Below are 24848 nucleotides of genomic sequence, written 5' to 3'. Positions count from 1 at the left end.
TTGCATGATCTCATGGTCTAAGGAAAAGATACTTGACATTGGAAAAGCTCTAGCAAACGAAACTACACGATCTTTTATGCTATGCTTAGGATTGGGTCTTGTCCATCACATCATTCTCCTAATGATGTGATCCCGTTATCAATGACATCCAATGTCCATAGTCAGGAAACCATGACTATCTGTTGATCAACGAGCTAGTCAACTAGAGGCTTACTAGGGACACGTTGTGGTCTATGTATTCACACATGTATCACAATTTCCGGACAATACAATTATAGCATGAATAATAGACAATTACCATGAACAAATAAATATAATAATAACCATTTATTATTGCCTCTAGGGCATATTTCCAACACTTGGTTCCCCGGGTTATGCTGAGGACCCTTGCCATTGCCGTTCTTCTTTCCCTTCCCTGTCCTTTCATCATCTGAAGCGGGGTCCTTGGTACCATCAGAATCGGCGTACTTGACAAGAGCCGCCATCAGTGTACCCATATCATTGCAGTCGCGCTTAAGCCGCCTGAGTTTCATCTTCAGGGGCACAAAACGACAATTCTTCTCCAACATTAAGACTGCAGAGCCGGCGTCCATCTTATCCGAGGAGTGTATTATCTCCTTAACCCGGCGAACCCAATGTGTCGTAGACTCCCCTTCCTGCTGCTTGCAGTTGGTCAAATCCACAATTGACATAGATTGCCTACAGGTATCCTTGAAGTTTTGGATGAACCGGGCCTTCAGCTCAGCCCAAGACCCAATGGAATTCGGTGGTAGCCCTTTCAACCAAGTGCGGGCAGTCCCATCTAACATCATGGTGAAGTACTTGGCCATTGCCGCCTCACTGACCTCCAGCAGTTCCATGGCCATCTCGTAACTCTCGATCCAGGCTGCGGGTTGTAAGTCAGCTGTGTAATTAGGCACCTTTCTAGGGCCTTTGAAGTCCTTGGGTAGACGTTCATTGCGGATAGCTGGCACTAAACAAGGGACACCCCCAGTCCTGGTAGGGATACCCGCGTCGACGGAAGTCGTCGGATAAGCCGGGGGAGTCTGGTAAGCCGTCAACTGAGGCACCTGCTCCACCTCTTGCCGCGCTCTGTCCTGGTCTGCTGCGTGAAAGGCTCCATTATGAGCCGGGCCATGGCCAGGGGGCGGGTCATGGCGTCGGACGTTACTTGAGCCGGTCGCTGAGACCATGTGTCTGCTGTAACTCGGGCTCCGGCCTGGGCGAGGGGTCGAGTGGATCCTGTCCCGGCTATAGGAGTACGCCTCTTGCTGCGCCAGTGCTGTCTGAAGGAGTTCCCTGACCCGGCGGGTTTCAATAGCCGTCGGAGAGTCGTCGTCAACTGGGAGAGCCGCCAGTCGTGCTGCCGCGGCGACCATGTTCTCCAGTGGGTTATTATAATGGCCCGGGGGTATTGGCACGTACTGAGGCGGGGCAGGGGGCACCTGAGGAGGCCCCATCACTATTGGCTGAATAGGGGTCCCAGACCCAGGCACTATGACCCCTGGCGGGTTACTAGACCCTGCACCTGGCGTGTTGAAGAGGTTGCATGGATCGTAGACCGGAGGGAGTCGAGATTGGGCCTTTTGATGCCTCCTTCTCATGACTTCATTGGACGCGTTCTGATCCATCGTGAGCCGGAAGGACTGCGCTTGAATCAACTGGGTTTGGGCGTCGAGAGCCGCCCTTTCCGCAGCTATCCTGATCCCTTCCGCTGCCAGATCCTCCTTAGCTTTCACCAGATCCAATTTTAACTGCGCCACCTCCGCATCATGCTGAGCTTGACCCGCCGGGTCAACCGTGGCGGTTAACAGGGCTGTCATCTTGTCCGTGAGATCCATTAGCACCTGAGCCGGCGAGGGCACCGGGTTTCCCGCTCCAGCAGCAGGGTTCTGAACAGGCTGTGCACCGGCCATAAAGACTCCAACCTGACTTGGCGGCTCAAACGGGTCCAGAATACTGTCACCATCGGAACAACCCATGAGCCTGCCATCTTGAAGTTGATACAACGAGTTTGACTCATCGGTGGACGACTCGCCGTCGGAGCCGGCGGCCGCCTCATCACCAGATCCAGATCGATCAGAGGGCCCTCCATGGATACATCCCACAAAAGCATGCCTTAAGGCAGGCCGGGCCCGGGCGGGTCGTGCACGCTGAGCCATCTCGATGAGATCGGCGCAGAGATCCGGCTCAGGGCCCGGCTCACCAATCTTGCCAATGAAAACATGAATTCCGCCGAAGGGGACCCGGTACCCGTACTCAATTGAGCCGGCGTCGGGGCCCCAGTTTGCATCGTCGATGTAGAGCTTGCCGCGACGAATCTTGGTCATCCGGCCCACAGCGTATCCCTTGAGCCCTTCGAAGCTGCCCTTCAAGAACTCAAATCCACCATGCGCCGGCCCCACGGTGGGCGCCAACTGTCGTGGAATTGTCACGGCAGATGTCCTCGAACTAGGACTTAGTCGTGGAGCCATCGCAACTAGGAAGCTTGAAGGGGTTAAGTGGGACAAGGAACACGAGGGTTTATACTGGTTCGGCCCCTTACGGTGAAGGTAAAAGCCTACGTCCAGTTTGAGGTGGTATTGATTAGGGTTTCGATGAGCAGGGAGCTAAACTGCTATGCCTGGCTCTCGATGAGATTTTGCTTATCCCTAAACCGCTGCCGGGTTGTCCCCTTATATAGGGAGGCTGACGCCCAGCAGCTCTCAGAGTCCCCGCCGGCTCATAAGAGTGTCCGGCTCGGACTCTCAACTATTCTTTCCTTACACTACAAGTTCTACCATGATAATGATTATAACTATGGGCCTTAAGCCATATCCGGGTCTTAAGCCCATCTTTGGCCCACCGTCTTCAAGCTTGGCGCCGGGCTTCTGGCAATGACCATATGAGTAACCCGGCCCCTCCTGGCGGGTGACTCTAAGGTCTATATCCTCAACACTACAGCTGTGGTCGTGGGAGAGGTTCTCTATAGGGCGACCAGATGTACGTGTTCATGAGCCTATAGACGCCATGTTTGATGTTGACGGCATCGACATGCCTACTTTCGGTCTGTGTTGGACTCGTCGCGAGGTATGCGGCGTGTTGTAGTTTAATGCAACTTTTTCTGCAGAAGAGATAGTTCGATGCTAGCGGCTACTAACTTTTCTTCTCTGCAGAGACGCTTTGCTAGTGATCAGACCAGGAAGGCATACACAGCATTGAACGAGCAGTTCGATGCGTACACCGGGGTCATCTGGCAGCCCTACACGGAAGCAGCCATACAAGCGAGATACCCTGCTGGTATGTCTGTGCTATGCACAAGGGACCGAGATTACTGGATGACAAAATCTAAGATCATCTTCGATGTCTTCGTCGAGGAGATGGCACAACAGAGGGTTATGAGGCAATTTGGTCTTCTGCAGTTGGAGCTACCTCCCCCTATAGAGAACCCGCTGCCAGCACACATCCACAGGTATTAACCAGTTTTTCAATGTTGCATTATCTTTCATAGTACTCCATTCGAAGCTTTAGGTAATTGTTGAACACACACCACAATTTTAGGACGACAAGGAAGGGCATGAACAGGACAACTGCATGACCGGAACACGGTTACGCATTGTTGAGTACTCCCACCCAGAGAAGATACCGGATCCTACTCCGTCGGATATGTACCCGAGCTATGATACTTCCGGCTCTAGGCAGTACGCGGTAAGATATATTTTCTTTACGTAATGTTGTCACATACTTTGACGTGCAAGAGACAGACATTATTAATCGTCATGGAAATTTGCAGGCTACCTTGACACGCGAACTCTACGACGACGTGACCACCTTTGGACGATCACTATCGTCTGGACCTCTTCTTCTTCATCGTCCAGTGGTACAGCCCTTCTTGGAAAGAATTCAGAATAAGATACGGACTGTGTACGAGGCTATCACGTGCACCCGGAGAACCGATGTTGTTCAGCACCAGCAGGAGCAGCCGCGTCACTCCATGCACCGACATCAACCACGTCCACGTCTAGCACATCAGCCGACAGCCAGGCCACCCCGTCCTGACCAACCTGGCAGTTCTACGTGGCACCCGCAGCACTATGGTCCCACGTCGAGCTTCGTGTTTTCTCCACAGCCACAGCAACATGGTCCCTCGTCGAGCTTCGTGTTTTCTCCACAGCCACAGCAGCACGGTCCCTCGTCCAGTTTCGTGTTTGAGCCAGAGCAGACGTCACACCCAGCAGGTATGTGTCTTCATATTTACTGTTTTCAATATTAATTGACGCGACCTCATTCTTCATGATGATACGTTCCATCGCGTAGGAGCCTATGGATATCAGGCGTCTATGTCGGCGTCACATGATACGTGGGGGAGTGATCAACATCCCGAGGACAACATACAGGCTCAGATGTCGCAGCACACCAGTGGATGAACATGTTTTCGACTCCTCCACCAGGCCCCACACAGGATACACAGCATGACCAAGGAGAGTCTGAGATTCCTCCTCGTCACGTTAGGGCACCCGACAGGTTGGGATGGTCCCTGATTCCAGATCCGCCTCCCCGCCAGGCCAGACGTCGTCACTGACGCTTCTATCTATCAGTAGAGACATTACCATCTATTTCTGTGTGAGACTTATGTCTATTCTATGTATGAGACAAATGACTATGTACTTATGTACGAGACATATGCCTACTCTATTTTAGTACTCTGTTATCGGAACTGCAAGATCAAATTTAGATAGAACATAATATTCATACAACGAGACATTACAAACAATTAGATAGAACTACAAATAAATTAAATGGTACGTAACTGAACTCACAACATACAGCATAAAAACTACATGAAGTCATCATCGTCATCCTCGATCGATGCAGAAACCTTGCCCTTCGATGATGAAGAACCCTTTCCCGCCATATGTTCGCGCCAACTTTTTCCCGCCACCCGTTTCCCGCCTTACCGCAGTCGTTCTTTCCCGCCATTTTCTCCTCTCTACCTATAAAACCCCCTTCAGACGGAGCTGGATAAGCATTGCAGTGTGGTGGTGGTGAAGCTGTTGTTCGTCGTTCTTCGTTGTAGCCGGAGCACCGGCAGTTTGGTGGCCGCCGTTCGTCGTTCTTCGTTCGCACGCACGCTTCAAGGGTATATTTCAGCCCACATTTTATTTTTCGTAGGTGCTCCGGTAGTATTTGTTAATATATTTAGATGTCAACTAATTAGTTGTGTAAAAATGTGTAGTTGCTCCGGTAATAATCCGTCCTATATGTCGATGTCAAGTATTTAGGAGTGTCAGTATATGTAGTAGTCCAGAAAAAAGGTCCGTAGTATAGGCAGTCCAGTCAAATATATTAATCTGTCAATATTTGTAGTTGCTACGGCAAATATTCGTAATATACTTGTAGGTGGGTGAATTGTATTAGTTGCTCCGTTAATATTCTGTAATATATAGCTTGGTAATATATAGACATGTCTAATATTTGTTAGTGGGGATATTAAGGGGTAGGTTAGGTACTCAATGCGATTTGTGTGTTGCAGATGGCTAAGGGTACTCAGTGGGTGCTTAGCCCTATTGTTCATGTCCAAGGCTTTTCTCCAACTATTGTGCAAGTTAGTGAAGTGGACCTCACTTTTGATTGGTTGAAGACTAAATTCATGTTGAAGCAAGGGTTGAAGGAAGACGATTTTGTGTACTACGTCAGCAGGAAGCAGTCAGATGGCCCTGGGGAAAGAAAATTGATTGACATAACTGATGATGGCAAGATTCAAGAAATGCTGAGCGAATGGGAATGAAAAAGGGTTGTTGAGTTGCATTGCTACAGGAAACCGAGTTATATGTGATGAATTTGTCATTCGAGATCCGCCTCCCCGCCAGGCCAGACGTCGTCACTGACGCTCCTATCTATCAGTAGAGACATTACCATCTATTTCTGTGTGAGAATTATGTCTATTCTATGTATGAGACAAATGACTATGTACTTATGTACGAGACATATGCCTACTCTATTTTAGTACTCTGTTATCGGAACTACAAGATCATATTTAGATAGAACATAATATTCATACAACGAGACATTACAAACAACTAGATAGAACTACATCTAAACTAAATGGCACGTAACTGAACTCACAACATACAGCATAAAAACTACATGAAGTCATCATCGTCATCCTCGATCGATGCAGAACTCTTGCCCTTCGACGATGAAGAACTCTTGCCCTTCGACGATGCAGAAACCTTGCCCTTCGATGATGAAGAACTCTTGCCCTTCGACGATGCAGAACCCGAAAGCGGCGGCATGAAGATATCATCTTCGTCCTCGCTCTCCTCAGTCCATAAACATGGATTATTTGCTGCAATCCTTCTGAAAGTTTCACTCTTCGGCACCACTACCTTCTTCCACCTGTCATGCAACCTAAGAAGTTCTTTACGTACCTCCTCATAGGTCCTTTCAGGCCACCCAGACCTACGTAATTGGTGAGCCAACTCATTCATTATGGTGTCACTACCGGTGAGTTCGTCCCATGGAACTATCCTATTATCCATCCTGAAATCGGTAGCTAGCCTCAGAAGAGTCCTGCTCATCCCAGGGTGAAAACTACGATCGAAAGGATAATGGGACATCTGAACTACACTACACTGCAATGCTTATCCACCTCCGTCTGAAGGGGGTTTTATAGTTAGACAGGAGAAAATGGCGGGAAAGCGAGCTCCAGTATGGCGGGAAATGGGTGGCGGGAAACGGGTGGAGGGAATGGGTTGGCGGGAAATGGGTGGCGGGAAACGGGTGGCGGGAAACGAGTGGCGGGAAAGGGTTGGCGGGAAATGGGTGGCGGGAAAGGGGTGGCGGGAAACGGGTGGCGGAAAAGGGTTGTGCGGAATACGTCAAAGTTTTACAAAATAAACAACTGATCGTTCAAAAAAAAATGCTGGCCATGCACCAGTCGGCCCACAGCAAGCCTAGTCGGCCCACTGCAGGCCGACTGGACCCTGTCGACCAACTGCGGGCCGACTGGGCCTGATCTGGTCGCCGACAGCCCAATCGGCCAGCAGCAAGCTAATGGGCCACCAGTCGGCCTGCTGTGGGCTGACTGGGCTCAGTCGGCCTGCAGCGGGCCGACGGTGTATTATTTTTGAAAATTCTTTTTTCAGCGTAATATTTCTGTAATTTTAAAAAAATGTATTATTTAAAAAAAATTCCGGACGGGCGATGGCTATACTTCCGTTGTCGAATGCCTCACCGGTTGCCACCGTTGACCACTTTTCTCTATCTGTACTTATCGTCTCCGCTGTCCAGGCGGCTGGATGCGCCGATGATTGTCGCCGTTGGTATTTTTCATGGGTTCTGCCTTTTCACACTCATCACTCATCACTCCTGCATCGTGTCTACTCCTTCCGTTCCTAAATATTTGTCTTTCTAGAGGTTTTAAATGGTGACTACATACGGAACAAAATGAGTGAATCTACACTTTAAAATATGTCTATATATATCCGTATGTGGTGACCATTTAAAATCTCTAGAAAGACAAATATTTAGAAACGGAGGGAGTAATTTCTAATCCAGTTTAGTCATGTGCTCGCACAAAAAACAGGACAAGAATGATTTTTCTTCTACCTCGGGGATACATCACTGTCTGATTGATAACGTAAAAAAGGGTAATTACGCCGCCGGTTCTGCTTTGGCTAGGACTGACACGTGATATAATGCTCCGTCTGAGTTTTGAAAGACATGGTTTATCTTACCATGGTCTTCGAGACTGGACTTATTGTTGGTCGTTAGCTTCTGTTGACACTGCAAGGTCTTGAACGGGAATCAAGGCTCCTATATAAATATATCAAAACTATTTTAGTGTATGATCTCTTTTTTTTGGATAGTACAGTCTCTAAAACGTCTTACATTTATTTATGAAGGGAGTACTAAAAAATAGCCTAACCAAGCCTAATACTATGAGCTACACGTGCATATGTAGTCGGTTGGGGTGGATACACCGTACCTAGACGCTCCATATAGCCCATGGTGGTTATTCACAGCACTTAATCATATGCTTGGTCCTCCATGTATACAAGCATGGCAGGTATGGGATATGAATATCAAGTAGTATTATATACTCCCTTTGTTCTAAATTAGAAGATGTTCTAGTTTTTTTCTGAATAGAATGTATATAGGCGTGTTTTGATGCGTTTGTTCACTCATCTCAGTTCGTATATAGTCTATATTAAAATATCTAAAACATCTTATAATTCAAAACGGAGGTACCCCTCTTGTAGACAAAAGTAAGTGTCATGTTAATTTCTCTTTCGATATGTGCATATACTGGTATCAGCTTGCTAGCGTACCTCAATTGACTTTGACCTCTTGATTTTCTTCAAAATGATATTGCAATTTGCTCAACCAACGCTCAATGATGCACTTTGAACTTCTTACTTCTTGTATTTCCCTGCTAATATTTTCTGATTGGAGCAGATATGAGATCTCACAGTCACAGAAGCCCGTGAATCAAAAACAATCTCAGAAAGCAACCGCCTTCAGCAAAATACAGAAAGTACGGAACTCAGGGAACCACGAGGAAGTTGCATCACGTCTCCTCAGGTTCAAGTCATTGACTTGGGAGTCCTCGGTGTTCACACAAGGTCAAGATAATCTGGTGGCCTTTCCCCCTTCAGAGACAGAAAATAAAGCACGCCCACTGTCCTTTCTAACATGTCGTTTTATAACTTGTCCAACGCAGTCGACATTGCAGCAACAAAATGATGGCCACTAGTACGTGCAGCATGTTTCAAATTAAATTTGACATCAAACTGCTTGCATCAGTCTGCGTATTTGAAAAGGCGATGATGAAAAAGAGGTATACACTGGAGACTGGAGAGTATGATTCATGAATGAAGGGAGGTTATCCTTCCATCTGTTGCTTGCTTCAGCTGCCAAACTGAAGGCATGAGCAACGGGATACAGTTAGAGATCACATGCTCAGCACCAATTTATTTAAGCTTACTTGCCATGACGTAAAATATGAAAGTAACCACTGGTCGCATAGACTACTAGCCCAAACACGGAGTGATGACGAATATGGCCTGTGCAATTGGAAGTGTTGTTTAATGTATCAACCGCCAGTGGGTGATTGATGCACACTCCACTCGTTGGCGCGGAATGCATCATGCATTGCATTTGGGGCTTCTTGTTAAACATAGTTCTCATTGACTTGTTAACAATCGAGACGGACAGTTGTTGGAATCTGATTCTCCTTAACATTGCGATGCACACAATAAGAATCCGGTTATGGAGCCCAATTCTACAACAAACTATGTAAATATGGTGTATTTCCCAGTGGTGGATGAGATTAATCACAAGCCATTACACCACCTGACAGTAGGTCAGTAGCTAGTTTCCGAGCAATGCAAAATTCCAACATTATACATATACTCCCCAAAAAATCCTGCTCGTTGGTTATCTAAGAACAATGTTTTCAACCTATCTATACCCCTCAAATGTTAAGAGTTGGGGCCTGGCAATATATCCAGTTGCAAAAGGGAACACCAGAATGATTCTCTAGGTAGTAAGCGTGTGTGTACATGTCTGAGCTACTATCTGAACTCACCGAAAATAGTATACAGGAGGAGAGGCCATGATGCATTGCTGTATGAGTGATAATTGCTCCCTGAATCAAGATGCTGTGCAGCTCGCGACTCTGATGAAGAGCAGTTTCTTCTGAAGACTGGGCATGACGCCCACTGCAGTGGCAACTCAGCCACAATGCGATCTATTAGCGCTACCAATTGGAAGGTGGCTATATAGACTAGCCCTTGTGTTATATGGGCTCATTTGTGCTACAACTTGAACTCACAGAAGCAATGTTCAGGGAGAGCTAATCCCCTCCCCATGATATAATCCTCTCGATGAGCATCCCACATGGCCTTAGCTAGTTGGTCCCCTGCCAGTCCAGCAGCCGTGTAATTTGCGAAGGCCCTCCTACTCAAGACCAATGTCTTCTGTAGCCCTTGCATTGTTCTCATTGCAGTTACCATCTTATCCATATTTCCAAAGAACGTGGTAACATAAGCATCGCTGTTGACTGAAACATAGTAGTCAAGAGCAGCTTTTGTGTTGCCATGCATTCTCTCAAAATCTTCATGAGTCAGGAGAGATGATTTAGTATACATATTTTTGTAGATCGAAGTGAAGCCGTCGAGTTCCATTAACCCATCCCCAGCAGCTAAATAAATGTTTGTCTCTGTAGGAATACCTAGTGCTTGGAGGATAAATGCTGTTTCACTTGGTGTTAGAGGGCACTTTCCACGGTTCCTCCACAGATGAGCAGCATCACCAACCAATACATTCCTGTCCTCCCCACGTGCAGCTTCAATCGCATCCAGTGATTTGGAAGAAAGGGCACTGTATTCACATCGACTGTAGGCAACCATATCTGGTTCAAATCTAAGGTGAAGTGATAAGAAAGGTTTTGGTATCGCTTGGAGAAGCTCCATAGCTTTGGCTTCCACCTTCTTGTTCAACTTGAGTGCATTGTAGCAACCTTGGCAGTAACAAGCTTTCGCATGTGATGGATATCTGAGAAAATACAGGCATATACATCAGCATGGGAAAAAGGCAGCCTCACCACAGCGATAAGTATAAAATCGACAGAAGTCAGCAATTAAATCAATGACAATGAATAGAAAAATTGCAAACCATGAAATCATTGTTGCATTGCAAAGAGCTAACTATAGAGTAACACTAACTAAGTTTATACTACTAGTTATCTTAATGACTTTATTCTCTACATCTTGTGGATTATACAATATTCTTGGACTGATGACAGTCATTATAACAGAACCCAGCACAAATTTATCAGTAGGTCATCGTATCACAAAGCAGGCAACAAATCAGGTTTAGGTAATTTGAAGTTGTTGGAGTTGGTAAAGAGTGCGAAGGCGACATGTTCAACAGTAAGGTGTAGCGGAGAGGTGCATGTTGAGATGGATGTGTGGCCACACAATGAAGGATCGAGTCCGAAATGATGATATAAGGGATAGAGTTGGGGTAGCACCAATTGAAGAGAAGCTTGTCCAACATCATCTGAGATGGTTTGGGCATATTCAGCGCCGGCCAGTGCATAGCGGACGGCTAAAGCATGCTGATTATATCAAGAGAGGTCGGGTTAGACCAAACTTGACATGGGAGGAGTCCGTAAAGAGAGATCTGAAGGACTGGAATTTCACGAAAGAACTAGCCATGGACAGGGGTGCGTGGAAGCTAGCTATCCATGTGCCAGAACCATGAGTTGGTTGCGAAAAAGGCTTTGTTGTTGGTGTTGTTGGAGTTAGTAATTTAGTCATGTAACCAACAAATCAGGGCACGTCTTTGTTGTTGTCTTGCATTGCATGAATTGCCATCTTAATTAAACAAAGTTATCACGCGAGAATATAGTGTGTCGGTGTATTTATTCCAGTTATGTGAGCTCAAGATGAGTGCAAAGGGAAAGGGGGGAGGGCTATAAAGCTTTGAAGATAACTTTTATATGAGACTGTACAGTTTTGGATATCAAGGCAGCATGCCAAATTCAAAGGCTAATTAACATATTCACTCCCAATATTTGCACTGAGCAACAAAAAGATAAACACAGGGAAATAATTGCATGGTTATATCAGACATCTAAACAAACATAAATTTGACTAATGCATATGATTTTCTACACTGCTTGATGATACTATGTCTCATGGAATCTGCTTCATAGTACAAGGAACTACTACTACTGCAATATTTTTTTTGAAAAGATTACTGCAATCTATCTACTTTAAGTTACAGGTAGATATACGTGCCCTCGAAAGACACAAGAATTCTAGCAGTGGAAAACTTCATCGCCAGCCTTATTATTATATATCCTTCACATTATGCTAAGATCCTCAGCAGCAGATACAATTCGAGACATTTGACGTGAACAATGAACAAAATAGCTTGGAAAAAAATGACAGTATGAAAATGGAAAGCAGATTTCAGGTATCAACTAGATAATTGGGCAATACCTATCTTTTCTTTGGCTCATGGCAGGTGTCAGAGAAATATATCGATGTTGTAAAAGAGCTGGAAGAACTGTTTCTACATAATCAAAATGTCCTTTCTGTTTTCGGCAATCGACCTTAAATGGCTCTTTCAACGATATCTCCTCGGGCATATCCTTGACCACCTCCACATAACCTCTAGTTTGCTCAATGAAGTGATCAACATCAAACACGTCTGCAAAACCACTGACAAAGCATTCCGATAAGCACATGATTAGTTTGAACAGAAGTGCACTACATAGCAACAACAGTAGAAGCCTTTGTTTCCCCCCAAGTGACTCCAGTACCTAGACTCGTTCCAGTATGCAGCAACCTCAAACTTGGGCAGAACCATTGTCGCGTTCAGAAGACGTGCAACCGCAATTCCATCGCACAGCTGCAGAACAATTGCACCAGAGGCCAGAATAATTACAACCGAGGAGCTCATAACATAGCCAATCAACAACGCACACCACTGCATAACATTCTATACAACGCTACCTATTTCCTAAAGCTAAATCATATGATCCCATTATTGACTCCACGAGCCTATACTTGTCACTTGTGCATCCAGTACATGGCCAAATGATCCAAGTTTAACAGTGCATAAGAAAAGGAAGTCTTACTCCATTACAAGGAGGATAAACCAAGTTTAACATACATCGCGCCGCAGCTGGTTGAGGCCGCCGTAGCAATCTATCCTGATGTAGCCATTCCTCGTCGACGGAGCTGCTGAAGGAGAGCGGGGATAGAAACCAATCATCACCACAACTCAAGCCAATCCTAAACCCGGACCGAAAACCATGAAGCACACAAGGCCTCACCGGGCATTGCCGTCTGCCACCACTCGCACGGCTGCCACTCCGCCACCCGCCGCTGCGCCCATATGAGCCGCGACCCCGACGGCGAATGCTCCCTGCGGGAAAACCCAATGCGGGGGATCTGTAACTTCCAGGAAGTGTCCAGAAGAAGCTGGTATGGCAGGTCGGGGCGGGGCGCGTACCTGGAGGCTGGTAGGGCGAAGAAGGATGGGGAGGAGCGCGGAGAGGCGAGGAAGAAGAAGAGGGCGGCGGCGAGGAAGAGGGCCGGGAGAAGGAGGCGTTTGTGGTGGTGGGCCCACCACGACGCCGCAGTCGACCACATGACCGCCGCCGACGCCGCTATCTACGAGAAGCACCGGATCTGATCGCCGGCGGCGACGCGGCGTCACCGCGAGCACGGAAGTACGACCTGTCTGCCAGAATGCGGGTCCCACCTGTAAATAAGGGACCACCTGTCATGGATGGTTATCCAGATCGAGAGGTGGCGTGCGGAAATGGAGTAGGGCGGTGGTCCAATAGAAACAGCGTTAACTTCCTGAAAATGGAACGCGGGCCCGCTGCGTCAGCCCCACATGTCAGCGTCACGAAGTACATCATGAAGGTGGATGACGCGAAGGGCTTATCTGCAAAACGACACGCACATACCCTTTTTTCCGCCTGCGGCGAGATCTCCGACTGCCACAAAAGCGAAGGTCTCCTCCGCCCGAATCGAAGCCGTCGTCTCGAACTCCGTCCGGAGCCCACACCCACAACCTGACACCCACCCCCACCCCCACCCACACGCGACGCGAAGCTGGCGCGGGAGGCGGCCGACGCGAGCGCCCGCAAGCGCAAGGCGGCGGACGGCGGCGACACCGGCGCCGCGGCCCCGGCCCCCGAGGACGCGGCCATGGGCGACGCGCCCCCACCGCCCCCCGCGCCGCTCGTCGAGGGGGGAGGAAGCGATGGGGCGGGGCCTGACCCTAACTCGCACCGGTTGAGCCCCGAGACCGTGTCGGTGGAGCTCTCCATGGGCGGGGACTACTACCACGCCTGCTGCGGCGACCCGGACCCCGACCACAAGCCCGAGGGACCCCAGGTGCCGTACATCGGTAACAAGGTGAGGCATCTCCACTCCTCTCTCATTCCGCAGTCGCTATAGGCTTGTCGTTTGTTCATGTGGTACAATTGGCCGGGATCATCACACCTAGTGTTGCTACCTCTGCTGCCCATTTTTGGCCGAGGCTTTTGTTGATTCGATCCTATTAATCCAACAGTATGCGAATGTTGGTTCTGGTTACTGTTGTACTGGAATTTAGTTTGGTTGGTCAATTGTCGTTTGAAATGGCTAAGGTTGGATACACGGGGAGCAATTCATGTTCTGTTATAGGATCAAAGGTTTATTATGGGCTGGCCGAGCCCTTTGTTTAATCTTCTGGTGTGCAGTACAATAGGTAACAGACTGAACGAGTTTGTTCCAGCCAGGGCCGGTCCACTGATATTGGGGGCCCAGGGGCGAGACAACGTCGAGGGCCCTTGTTCACAAAGAATGACAAAATATACTACATTCTATAATCCAATGGCAAAGGAAATAACCAGTACTCTTCGTGGTCTCTATAATCTAAAAAGGACATTACAAACAACCTTTTTTTTTGCGGGAGACATTACAAACAGCTTGCTTCTCTATGAATAAAAGAAAACTATATCATCATTGTACTAAGGAAAACATTATGGTTCCACAAAAGATTGGTTCACACACAAACTTTTTAGAAGAGAGATTGAAGAAATATTTTCTGGAAGACATCAGTAGACACAGTGCTTAAAAATGACCAAGACAAGGAATAAAAGCACCTTAATATGGTCGATATTGTTGGCTAGATCCATGGGAAGAAAAAAGGCCCCGCAGTGAACATAATTGACGATGTACAGAAGAAGCCTTTCCCCCAGCTTTCTTTCTACAGGGCACTCTCTCGAATCTAATGAGTGCCTCTAGAACTAAGAACAAAACAAAATGATATGAGTGACTCTATTTCGTTGGCAGGACAAGAACAGAGCTACTGAACGTTGAATTCAGAGATAAACGGCAAACACGTACCATCTCCCAGATAAATTTTTCAGGGGGCGAGTAGAACTGTTTAGCTGTTCATGGAAGAATGGAGTTGCGTTGCTGTTCTGTCCATAGATGCTCAACTGCTCGTGAGTCGTGACCTTGGGAAGGAACAGGTAGCGAGCGGCGGCGGCGTAATGTAAATTTGGAAACACGAGGCGTCACAGGAAATTGATTGGAGGAGTCAGAGGTAATGGCGCGTGGGAGGCTGCAGTTTCTGTTTTTCTTTGAGAGGGAAGGGGGGCCGCAGTGTAGCAGCAATACCTGGGCCGGGGCCCCTACCTGGCGGGGGCCCAGGGCGAGCGCCCCGTTTGCCCGGCCTATCGGCCGGGCCTGGTTCCAGCCTGTCAATGTAGGAATAGCCTATGAAAAGTTAGGGGCAACTCGGCACTGAAACTGGAGAACAAAAATTGTTTCTACTTTATCTCAGAAGTTGAGCTAGTCTATGCCAGGGTTTCTCTAATATGTGCTGTTATGCTTGAAGTTTGAAGTTCAAAAATGACATGACAGAAAGCCATATGAGATGTTGTGGAACGACATCCACACAGTTTTCATGTCAAATGAAATAACATACTGAGACTGATCTCTTATTCTCTTCATTTCGGTCAACTAGTTGGATATCTCAAGTGCATTTGGTGGTACATGTGAATCCAAATGCTATTTAACGTACTGTTATGGTTATCTGTATATTTATGGTGTTGCTTGTATTAATCTGTAATTTTGTTCTGCTGCTTTTGTTTTGCCTTCCATATTAATTACTGTTGTATCTTATCAATTTGTTTATCTGACTGGCATCTTCTGAATCTTGCAGGAACCTCTCTCCGCCTTAGCAGCAGAGTTCCAGTCTGGCAGCCCCATTTTACAGGAGAAAATAAAGGTTGTTGTTCGTTTGCTTGTTCTGATACATGATAACCGTATTATTTTTCTTCATTCAGTGTGCCATTTTATGGTGCTTCAGTTTGTTCCATAAGTTTTCTTGCTTAACCTGCAGTTGCTTGGTGAACAATATGATGCTTTAAGGCGAACACGAGGAGATGGAAACTGCTTTTATCGAAGCTTTATGTTCTCCTACCTGGTAGTATTTGTGGTGTTGGTTTTCACTCAAAGTACGTCTATTCATAATTTGACGATTGTTTGGTTTGCTGCTAGGAACATATCCTAGAGACACAAGATAGAGCTGAGGTTGAGCGCATCCTAAAAAACATTGAACAGTGCAAGATGACACTTTCAGGTCTTGGATACATTGAATTCACTTTTGAAGACTTCTTCTCTGTAAGTCTATGCAATGTTTGCTTTTTGCATCTCTCCTTAGTTGCCCCATTCTGCATCACTTTTTGCTCCACTTCATCTGATCTTCCGAACTGTTCTTCATCTTCGGTCCTCGGTCTTGAAATAGCTTTAGATGTGCTCCTTCTGTCTATGTGCGCTTGTTTGCAATTCCTTCTACGTGTCTGTGGGGAATTTGCTAGATGACTCATTGGTAATCAGGAACTTACCTTTTTTTTTCTGTAATGAAAAATAAAGTAAATGCCTGCCTGTAACCCCTGTGCACTGTTAACTGTCACAACTGTTGATCTAAGTAAGCATACTACACGCCTTTTCTTCAATCCCTTGATGAATGCATTGGTTTGTTGCTCTTTATGAGTAAAATCCGCTGAGGTATATACAGTAGTCTTAGTCGTTAATAACTAAATATTATACACTGTCTTTCTGAATGCCATGCATTGTGCCCAAGCAGATGGTCTTTATTATGTTTTATGGTCTTGTTGGGAGCTCTGTTGTTGGTATATGATATGCATTGGTTGAAAATGATGGGTAAGTAGAGATGCTCATATTGAAGAACTTGAACCTTGCTGATTAATCTATATATGAAAATAAGAATTATTGTTTTGTTAAATACTCGCCTCCTTAGTCCTTGCTGAATATTTGTCTCCCTTGTTATCCTCAGATGTTCATTGAGGAGCTGCAAAATGTTCTGCAGGGACACGAAACTTCTATTGGGTAAATATTCTATAGTTGTGTTTGTCTCCTTAAGGCATAATCTCATATGAACAAAAGAAAATAAGTGTTGTTGGAAGAGGCATTTCTTAACCGTGCACATTGTATGGCATGTCCATTATCAGAGTTTTGCTTTTTGGTGAATCTGTTTCGTTTTCATGTATCTTTAGGCCTGAAGAACTTCTAGAAAGAACCAGGGATCAGACGACTTCTGATTATGGTTTGTACAACCAGATATTTATGACGTGTCTTTCTTGACTTATGATAACATTATTTTCTTATTGTGTCTTCTTTAGTTGTCATGTTCTTTAGGTTTGTTACCTCTGGTGAAATTCAAAGGAGGGCTGAGTTCTTTGAACCATTTATTTCTGGCTTGACAAATTCGACCGTGACTCAGGTTAGCTTCTTAGTTTTGTTCTTATATGCAACACTGGGTGGTGGGAACATAGACATTGTACCAGTAGTCATGTATTTACCCCTTGTCAATATGTAATGCACTCTCCTGTTTGTAGTGTAAGTCTATTTGATTGGGTGTTGTCGTTTTGCATTGCATGTGAATTGTGGAAATCAAGAGTGTTCTTGCAATAGTTTCACTCCATGCCCCAGCTTTAATTGCTGCTAAACAGGTTGACTAGTGAGATTGTAGTATGCCATTTAGTATGGGTTTTTAACCATTCATTAGGTATGGTGCCTCTGTTTGTGTCCGTAGGCAGTATTCCTACAGGAGTACAGGGCCAGTTTCCTTTAGAATTATTACACAAAGCTAACACTAGATATCATGTGAGTAGGACAGAATTAGCAGCTCTGTAAGCAGTGGACTATTCTTTGTGGGATAGGCCTCTGTGATTCAGAGGAATTTCGGAGGATTTTATTCCTTATGAATATTTCATGTGGAGCCTTTTGATTTGGAGGATTGGTAACCATAGGAATTTTTCCTATGGACTATTTTGCATCCAGTTCCAAAAGAATTTTCCCTTTGTTTATAAGACAACTATGGCAAACACCTAACCTTTCGAGAAAGTTCATGTTCTTATCCTGTGGTGCAGCCGAACAACTTCTATTTTGTGCCCTCATTTGAATTCCTGTAGAATTTAACTTTCCATAATGTATTATCCTATGTTTTCCTATTCCTTGGTTTTAGCCATGTCAGGACAAGAGATAATGTATTCACCTGTGTTTGTGTGGTGCTATCCTACATGCTTTAATTAAACTTCAGTTAAGTTGTCTGCTGTCCATAGATATGCAGTCGAGGGACTGACCCTGATTTGGAAATCGCATTGCAGTTTTGCAAGTCTTCTGTGGAGCCAATGGGCGAGGAAAGCGACCATGTGCACATTATTGCTCTGTCAGATGCGTTAGGGGTGCCAATCCGTGTGATGTACCTAGACCGAAGCTCCTGTGACACAGGCAATCTAAGTGTGAACCACCATGATTTCATTCCTGCAGCCAATTCCTCTGAAGGTGATGCTGCAATGGGATTAAATCCGGCTGAGGAGAAACCTTACATTACTCTGCTCTACCGGCCTGGTCACTATGATATTCTCTACCCAAAGTGATTTCTGGCTGATGAAACACCAAGGTTGATTTTTCCCATGAATTCAGGTTGAGAAAACGTTGTCTAGAACCGTGTAGTTGTGTTGCTCCTGCATGCTGCCAAAGGCAGCCTTACAAGAGGGAACTGGTGTGTTCTTGGGGCGTAATCATAGCATGCTTTACTTGTCACTGCCCTCAAATTCGAAGTTTTCCTTGTTGTAAGTGTACTCTAGCACAACGATTTAACATTGTGGTTGACTGTTGAGAAGACCCTCTGGATATCGTGACTAATCGTGGTTCTTGCTTGTTTTTCCCTGAATTATTTACTCCTCTGCATCATAATGCTTCATCTCAGCAATCAGTTTCTTTTGTTCATAACTCATTGAATTGGGACATGCTCCAGGTTGATGCCTGGGTGCTGTCCATTATCTCATTAGCATGTATTTACTACTCCCTCCGTTCCGAATTACTTGTCTTGGATTTGTCTAGATACAGATGTATTTAGACTCATTTTAGTGCTAGATACATCCGTATCTAGACAAATCTAAGACAAGTAATTCGGAACGGAGGGAGTACCTCTCTGTTTCTAAATATAAGACATTTTGGCAGTTTAAATTGAACTCCCAAAACGTCTTATATTTTGGAACGTCTTATATTTTGGAACAGAGGGTGTATATAGGAAGGCATGTCATCTTGCCCATGAAATCGCTAGTTTTCATGTTTGTTTCTATGCGATGGACATTTCTAGAATTGGTGATATCTCTGCCAGTACTACAGAATTAGCTTTCATGCCTTTCTTGCTCACGAATTATGTTCCTTGGGTTTTATGTTTCAGTCACTCCACTTTTATTCATGTTGCTTGTGTTTTATGTTTTCCATAGTTGTTTCTAGCTTTGCCTCTAGCCTAGACTCAAATGAGCGATGGCAGGACAGGTGAATGATGGAACTGGAATGGTTGCTCGGGGCCGTGTCTTTTCCATTTTATTATTATGAATCTCATACTCCCTCCGATCCATATTACTCCCTCCGTTCCTAAATATAAGTCTTTCTAGAGATTCCAATATGGACTACATACGGAGCAAAATGAGTGAATCTGTTCTTTAAACTACATTTATATACATTCGTATATAGTTCATATTGAAATCTCTAGAAAGACTTATATTTATGAACGGAGGGAGTATTTGTCGTTCAGACGTCCACATACATCCATTTGAGTGACAAATAATATGGATTGGAGGGAGTATTGGCATCTGCTTCCGGCATATATAAGCTTTGTGCCCAAACTGTATGTGGTGATCGGCACTGTTTACTATCGTTTCTTCCTACTCTCTGTCTGTACCAGGTAGCATTTTCTGCTCAAACTGCTACACATAGACAGCCTGCTTATATAATGAAGAGAACAAAAAGCGAAAGTACTGTGGTGTCACTATATCATGGGGTTGTACTACTCCTACACATAGATAACCTAGACATGAAAAGTGACATAAAGTTACGTGCGAGCCCAAAGCCCTGGTGGTGAAGAAGGAAAAGAACAGAGCGGGAGATGACTGATTTTGCATTTCGTGGTGGCGACCTTTGATCTGTGAGCCAATCAATCAATCCGAGGCATGAAATGATGCGGTTGCAGGAGGAAAAGGTTGACAAGCCAGCAGCGTTGACTCCCTACAGCTGCACCTGTACGTACGCAAGTGTGTTCTACAGGAGGCTGTGTACCTGCTGAAAGCCATCGTGCTTTTGTCTTTGCCTTAACTTGCAGAGCCGTCTGCGTTTGAGAAGCATTGATTGCAAAGTTTAATAATCTTACGGAGATCCTGTTAGTAGTGATGGTGACACGAACGGGATGCCACTCGCTTTCTCAGTTCCTGCACACCAGGGGATCAAACTAAACCATCTATCTCCTCCCTCATTTGCTTGCTGGCTCCATCTTTTTTGTTCCCAACAAGCAGGGGTTTGTTGTCGGACTCATGACAAAATCTAGTCATATGTTTCGTTAGAAACAAGAATGGCCCTTAACCTCATGGGTGAGACATCTTTCATGCCAAAGGATCGGTCCTAATCCTCCCTCCGGAAAATACGATGTACTCTCATAAATCCAAACGAATGTTGCAGCATATCAGGAATGGGTCGGGACTCGGTAGTACCAAGTGATACAGGATTGCTGTCATCTGGTACTAGTACGAGCAGCTGTCAGCTACTGGTAGCACCATCAAGCATATCCGTCTGTCATGCACGGCGGGCCTAGGAATCTTTGTACGGGCCACCCGGACCCACGCGGCTGCACCAAAAGAAAGCCGAAACGCATGGGGGAGTGTCTCGCCTGTCAATTTTTTTTCCGCCTGTCAAATCGCCCCGCAAATGTTTCGAACAGAAAGGATCCGGACATTTTTCTATCCAATGACGGCCAACAAATTTGTCTTAACTGGTCTGAACGTTCGAAATCTCACTAACCGACATCAAACTAGGAAAGGTTTGCGGACGCCTGTCACGTTGGACTCCGACAACATGGACCCACCTGAAACTCCTTTCTCTTTCTCCGCTCTAAAACCCTTCGCCATGCATTCATGCCGGCTAGAGCGGACGTGACTGGGCGACCGCTTACCCACATTCATGTCGGCTGATCCACACGACATTCACCCCGGCGCAGCGACTGAGAAGCCTACTCAGGTCGCTGCCCGCATCAAAGCAGCGCGGGTCCGCCTGTCCCGGCTATTTAAGTCGCCCGACCGCGGACGCAAGCTCTGCACCACCAAGCCGCCACATGTCCTCTTCCAAACCCGCAAGGAAAGGTTTGCGGACGTCCGTCACGTTGGACTCTGACAACATCGACCCACCTAAAACTCCTCTTTCTTTCTCCGCTCTGGAACCCTTCGCCCTGCATTCATGCCGGCCAGAGCGGACGTGACTGGGCGACCGCTTACCCACATTCATGTCGGCTAATCGACACGGCATTTACCCCGGTGCGGCAACTGAGAAGCCTACTTTGGTCGCTGCCTGCACTGAAGCAGCGCCAATCCGCCTGCCCCGGCTATTTAAGTCGCCCGATCACGGACGCAAGTCCTACACCACCAAGCCGCCACCCGTCCTCTCCCAAACGCGCAAATCTCCACCACTAGCGGTGACGATGGGCAAGTCCAACACTTCCAAGTAGTTCTCGGTGTGCTCCTCCAGATCCGGGGGAGCTCTGGATCCCGACGTCGTTGTCCAAGGTCATCGGGGCCCTCGTGTCCACAACTCCCTTGAGCATCAAGACTGAGCTGATCTCCTCAATGAAGAATGTCATGGTTTTGTCACGGCAGATATCCTCGTGAAAGGACTTAGTCGTGAGGCCATCGCCGCGAGGTAGTAGCTTGAACGGGGTTGATCGGTCGAAAGACAAGGGTTTACCCAGGTTCGGCCCCCTCGATGAAGGTAATAACCTACTTCCTGCTTGATTGATATTGATGATGATGATCTCGATTACAAGGGTGCGACTTAGCTAACCTAGTACTCGAGGGATTGTAACTTAGTCTTTTTTGCCTCAGGACCTCCCCTTTATATATAGGTTGAGGCCCTGGGCTTACAACAGAATCCGGGTCGTGCTACAAACTGCCCTGATCTGTTTCCTACTTGTCCTGTTTCCCAAGTAAGGGAATTACAGAACCCTTCGGTAAGTCGCCGCCTCAGACACGGGGCCGTGAGCCGGCCCACTCTATGAGTCGTCCCCATGGGCCTTGAGGTCTGGATAGCCGCAGTCCAGTCTTATTCTCTTAGGCCGCCACTGGATAACCCGGCCCTGAATGGGCGGGTCATATCGTGGGGTTATATCCCCAACATTAGCCCCTAGATTGACTTGGATTCATCCATGTTGATCTTCAAACTGATAAAAATTCCGGGTCATTTTCCCCTTTTGAATCTGCATCGTGGCCGGGTCATTAGTTTCAGCTTATGATACTTCCAAACTTAACATTTCCTATCTCTTTTGAACTGTGACATCATCTTCCAGAATTTCAGGAGCTCAAGTGTGACATCACAGCGAATCTTTTATGTATATTTGTTAGGACCAAAAATCGAGGCGTCCCTTACTCGAAAAGTTACTGTGCCTCCTCTATTTTCCGCCTACCTCTTCCCCTTCTCTTTACCTTATAAATATAGCCATAGGGGCTCGGCCTCCGCTTTTTACCGTGTCGTTCCCCTACTCCTTCTTCCTTGCGCCTCGGTCTCCCACAACCGGAGCTCTGCCGCCGTGCAACCGTGAGTCCTCTGGCGATGTCAACCGCATCCCCTTCTTCACGCGTGCCACCGTCAAAGCTGCTCGAGATCATCCCGGAGTCGTTCGCCGCATCCAGGTATGACTCATTTCTTCCTTTAGATATGTGGCAATGCTTCACCGTTCTTAGTATCTCGTCGTAGTTCATCAACTTTCTTCGGTTCATACCACCATTGCCTGCTATTTAGATCTGGATTCAAACGATTCCCCCATAGAAATGCTCCATTAGTGATAGCAACACCATTTTTGCCTCTGGACACTTCATATATTTGTTAAATCCTGCAAATAGACTAGTTGATGCTTCCACTGTCCACCTTAGGTTTAGTGAATATTTTCCTTTTTGAACCATTTTGTAGAACTGTAGTGGCAATCATTTCTGTTGGGGAACGTAGTAATTTCAAAAAAATTCCTACGCACACGCAAGAACATGGTGATGCATAGCAACGAGAGGGGAGAGTGTTGTCCACGTACCCTCGTAGACTGAAAGCGGAAGCGTTAACACAACGCGGTTGATGTAGTCGTATGTCTTCACGATCCGACCGATCAAGTACCGAACGCACGGCACCTCCGAGTTCAGCACACGTTCAGCCCGATGACGTCCCTTGAACTTCGATCCAGCTGAGTGTTGAGGGAGAGTTTCGTCAGCACGACGGCGTGGTGACGATGATGATGTTCTACCGACGCAGGGCTTCGCCTAAGCACTACTACAATATTATCAAGGTGGACTATGGTGGAGGGGGGCACCGCACACGGCTAAGATCAAACGATCAATTGTTGTGTCTCTAGGGTGCCCCCTGCCCCCGTATATAAAGGAGAAAGGGGGAGAGGTACGGCAGGCCAGGAGGGGCGCGCCAGGAGGAGTCCTACTCCCACCGGGAGTAGGACTCCCTCCCTTTTCCTTGTTGGACTAGGAGTGGAGGGGGAAAGAGGAGGGAGAGAGGAAGGAAGGGGGGGGGGCGCCGCCCCCCTCTCCTTGTCCTATTCGGACTAGGGGGGAGGGGAGCGCGGCCCTGCCCTGGCCGCCTCTCCTCTCTTCCACTAAGGCCCACTATGGCCCATTAAGCCCCCGGGGGGTTCCGGTAACCTCGCGGTACTCCGGTAAAATTCCGATTTCACCCGGAACACTTCCGATATCCAAACATAGACTTCCAATATATCAATCTTCATGTCTCGACCATTTCGAGACTCATCGTCATGTCCGTGATCACATCCGGGACTCTGAACAACCTTCGGTACATCAAAACATATAAACTCATAATATAACTGTCATCGAAACTTTAAGCGTGCGGACCCTACGGGTTCGAGAACTATGTAGACATGACCGAGACACGTCTCCGGTCAATAACCAATAGCGGAACCTGGATGCTCATATTGGCTCCCACATATTCTACGAAGATCTTTATCGGTCAGACCGCATAACAACATACGTTGTTCCCTTTGTCATCGGTATGTTACTTGCCCGAGATTCGATCGTCGGTATCTCAATACCTAGTTCAATCTCGTTACCGGCAAGTCTCTTTACTCGTTCCGTAATACATCATCCCGCAACTAACTCATTAGTTACAATGCTTGCAAGGCTTATAGTGATGTGCATTACCGAGTGGGCCCAGAGATACCTCTCCGACAATCGGAGTGACAAATCCTAATCTCGAAATACGCCAACCCAACAAGTACCTTCGGAAGCACCTGTAGAGCACCTTTATAATCACCCAGTTACGTTGTGACATTTGGTAGCACACAAAGTGTTCCTCCGGTAAACGGGAGTTGCATAATCTCATAGTCATAGGAACATGTATAAGTCATGAAGAAAGCAGTAGCAACATACTAAACGATCGAGTGCTAATCTAACGGAATGGGTCAAGTCAATCACATTATTCTCCTAATGATGTGACCCCGTTAATCAAATAACAACTCTTTGTCCATGGTTAGGAAACATAACCATCTTTGATTAACGAGCTAGTCAAGTAGAGGCATACTAGTGACACTCTGTTTGTCTATGTATTCACACATGTATCATGTTTCCGGTTAATACAATTCTAGCATGAATAATAAACATTTATCATGATATAAGGAAATAAATAATAACTTTATTATTGCCTCTAGGGCATATTTCCTTCAGTCTCCCACTTGCACTAGAGTCAATAATCTAGTTCACA

The 24848-nt window shown here is 46.4% G+C and overlaps 2 protein-coding genes across 5 annotated transcripts; one reads left to right on the top strand and one right to left on the bottom strand.

Annotated features, from left to right (window-relative positions):
• Positions 1-9263: 9263 nt before the first annotated feature.
• On the bottom strand, positions 9264-13335 carry LOC109774294 (O-fucosyltransferase 13). 4 transcript variants are annotated; one of them, XM_020333018.4, is made up of 6 exons: positions 13012-13335; positions 12833-12924; positions 12670-12740; positions 12317-12405; positions 11994-12215; positions 9264-10539 (listed from the first exon to the last, which is right to left on the bottom strand). In XM_020333018.4, exons 1-6 carry the CDS (start codon positions 13149-13151, stop codon positions 9801-9803), a joined length of 1353 nt encoding a protein of 450 aa, XP_020188607.1. In that variant the 5' UTR covers positions 13152-13335; the 3' UTR covers positions 9264-9800. The 4 variants fall into 4 exon arrangements, with proteins under 4 accessions (XP_020188607.1, XP_040252403.1, XP_020188608.1 ...); XM_040396469.3 differs by having other exon boundaries at positions 12635-12740; positions 13012-13317; XM_020333019.4 differs by having other exon boundaries at positions 12670-12737; positions 13012-13302.
• Positions 13336-13454: 119 nt separating this feature from the next.
• Positions 13455-18737, top strand: LOC109774296 (OVARIAN TUMOR DOMAIN-containing deubiquitinating enzyme 1). Its single transcript, XM_020333021.4, has 8 exons — positions 13455-13928; positions 15727-15792; positions 15907-15990; positions 16065-16187; positions 16864-16916; positions 17084-17133; positions 17210-17310; positions 18197-18737. Exons 1-8 carry the CDS (start codon positions 13719-13721, stop codon positions 18467-18469), a joined length of 960 nt encoding a protein of 319 aa, XP_020188610.1. The 5' UTR covers positions 13455-13718; the 3' UTR covers positions 18470-18737.
• The last annotated feature ends 6111 nt before the right edge of the window (positions 18738-24848 follow it).

The sequence above is a fragment of the Aegilops tauschii genome, chromosome 7, assembly GCF_002575655.3.
Source record: "Aegilops tauschii subsp. strangulata cultivar AL8/78 chromosome 7, Aet v6.0, whole genome shotgun sequence".
NCBI classification, from domain to species: Eukaryota; Viridiplantae; Streptophyta; class Magnoliopsida; order Poales; family Poaceae; genus Aegilops; species Aegilops tauschii.
Note: the sequence above shows the minus strand (reverse complement) of the source record. Positions and strands in the feature narration are given on the sequence as shown.

Coding starts and splice junctions, on each gene's coding strand:
- LOC109774294 (XM_020333018.4), bottom strand. CDS start 13,151: ATGTGGTCGACTGCGGCGTCGTGGTGGGCCCACCACCACAAACGCCTC. Junction 12,741..12,832: donor GTGGCAGACGGCAATGCCCG/GTGAGGCCTTGT, acceptor GCTCTCCTTCAG/CAGCTCCGTCGACGAGGAAT. Junction 12,406..12,669: donor TCAACCAGCTGCGGCGCGAT/GTATGTTAAACT, acceptor ATTGTTCTGCAG/CTGTGCGATGGAATTGCGGT.
- LOC109774296 (XM_020333021.4), top strand. CDS start 13,719: ATGGGCGACGCGCCCCCACCGCCCCCCGCGCCGCTCGTCGAGGGGGGA. Junction 16,188..16,863: donor CTTTTGAAGACTTCTTCTCT/GTAAGTCTATGC, acceptor TGTTATCCTCAG/ATGTTCATTGAGGAGCTGCA. Junction 16,917..17,083: donor GGACACGAAACTTCTATTGG/GTAAATATTCTA, acceptor ATGTATCTTTAG/GCCTGAAGAACTTCTAGAAA.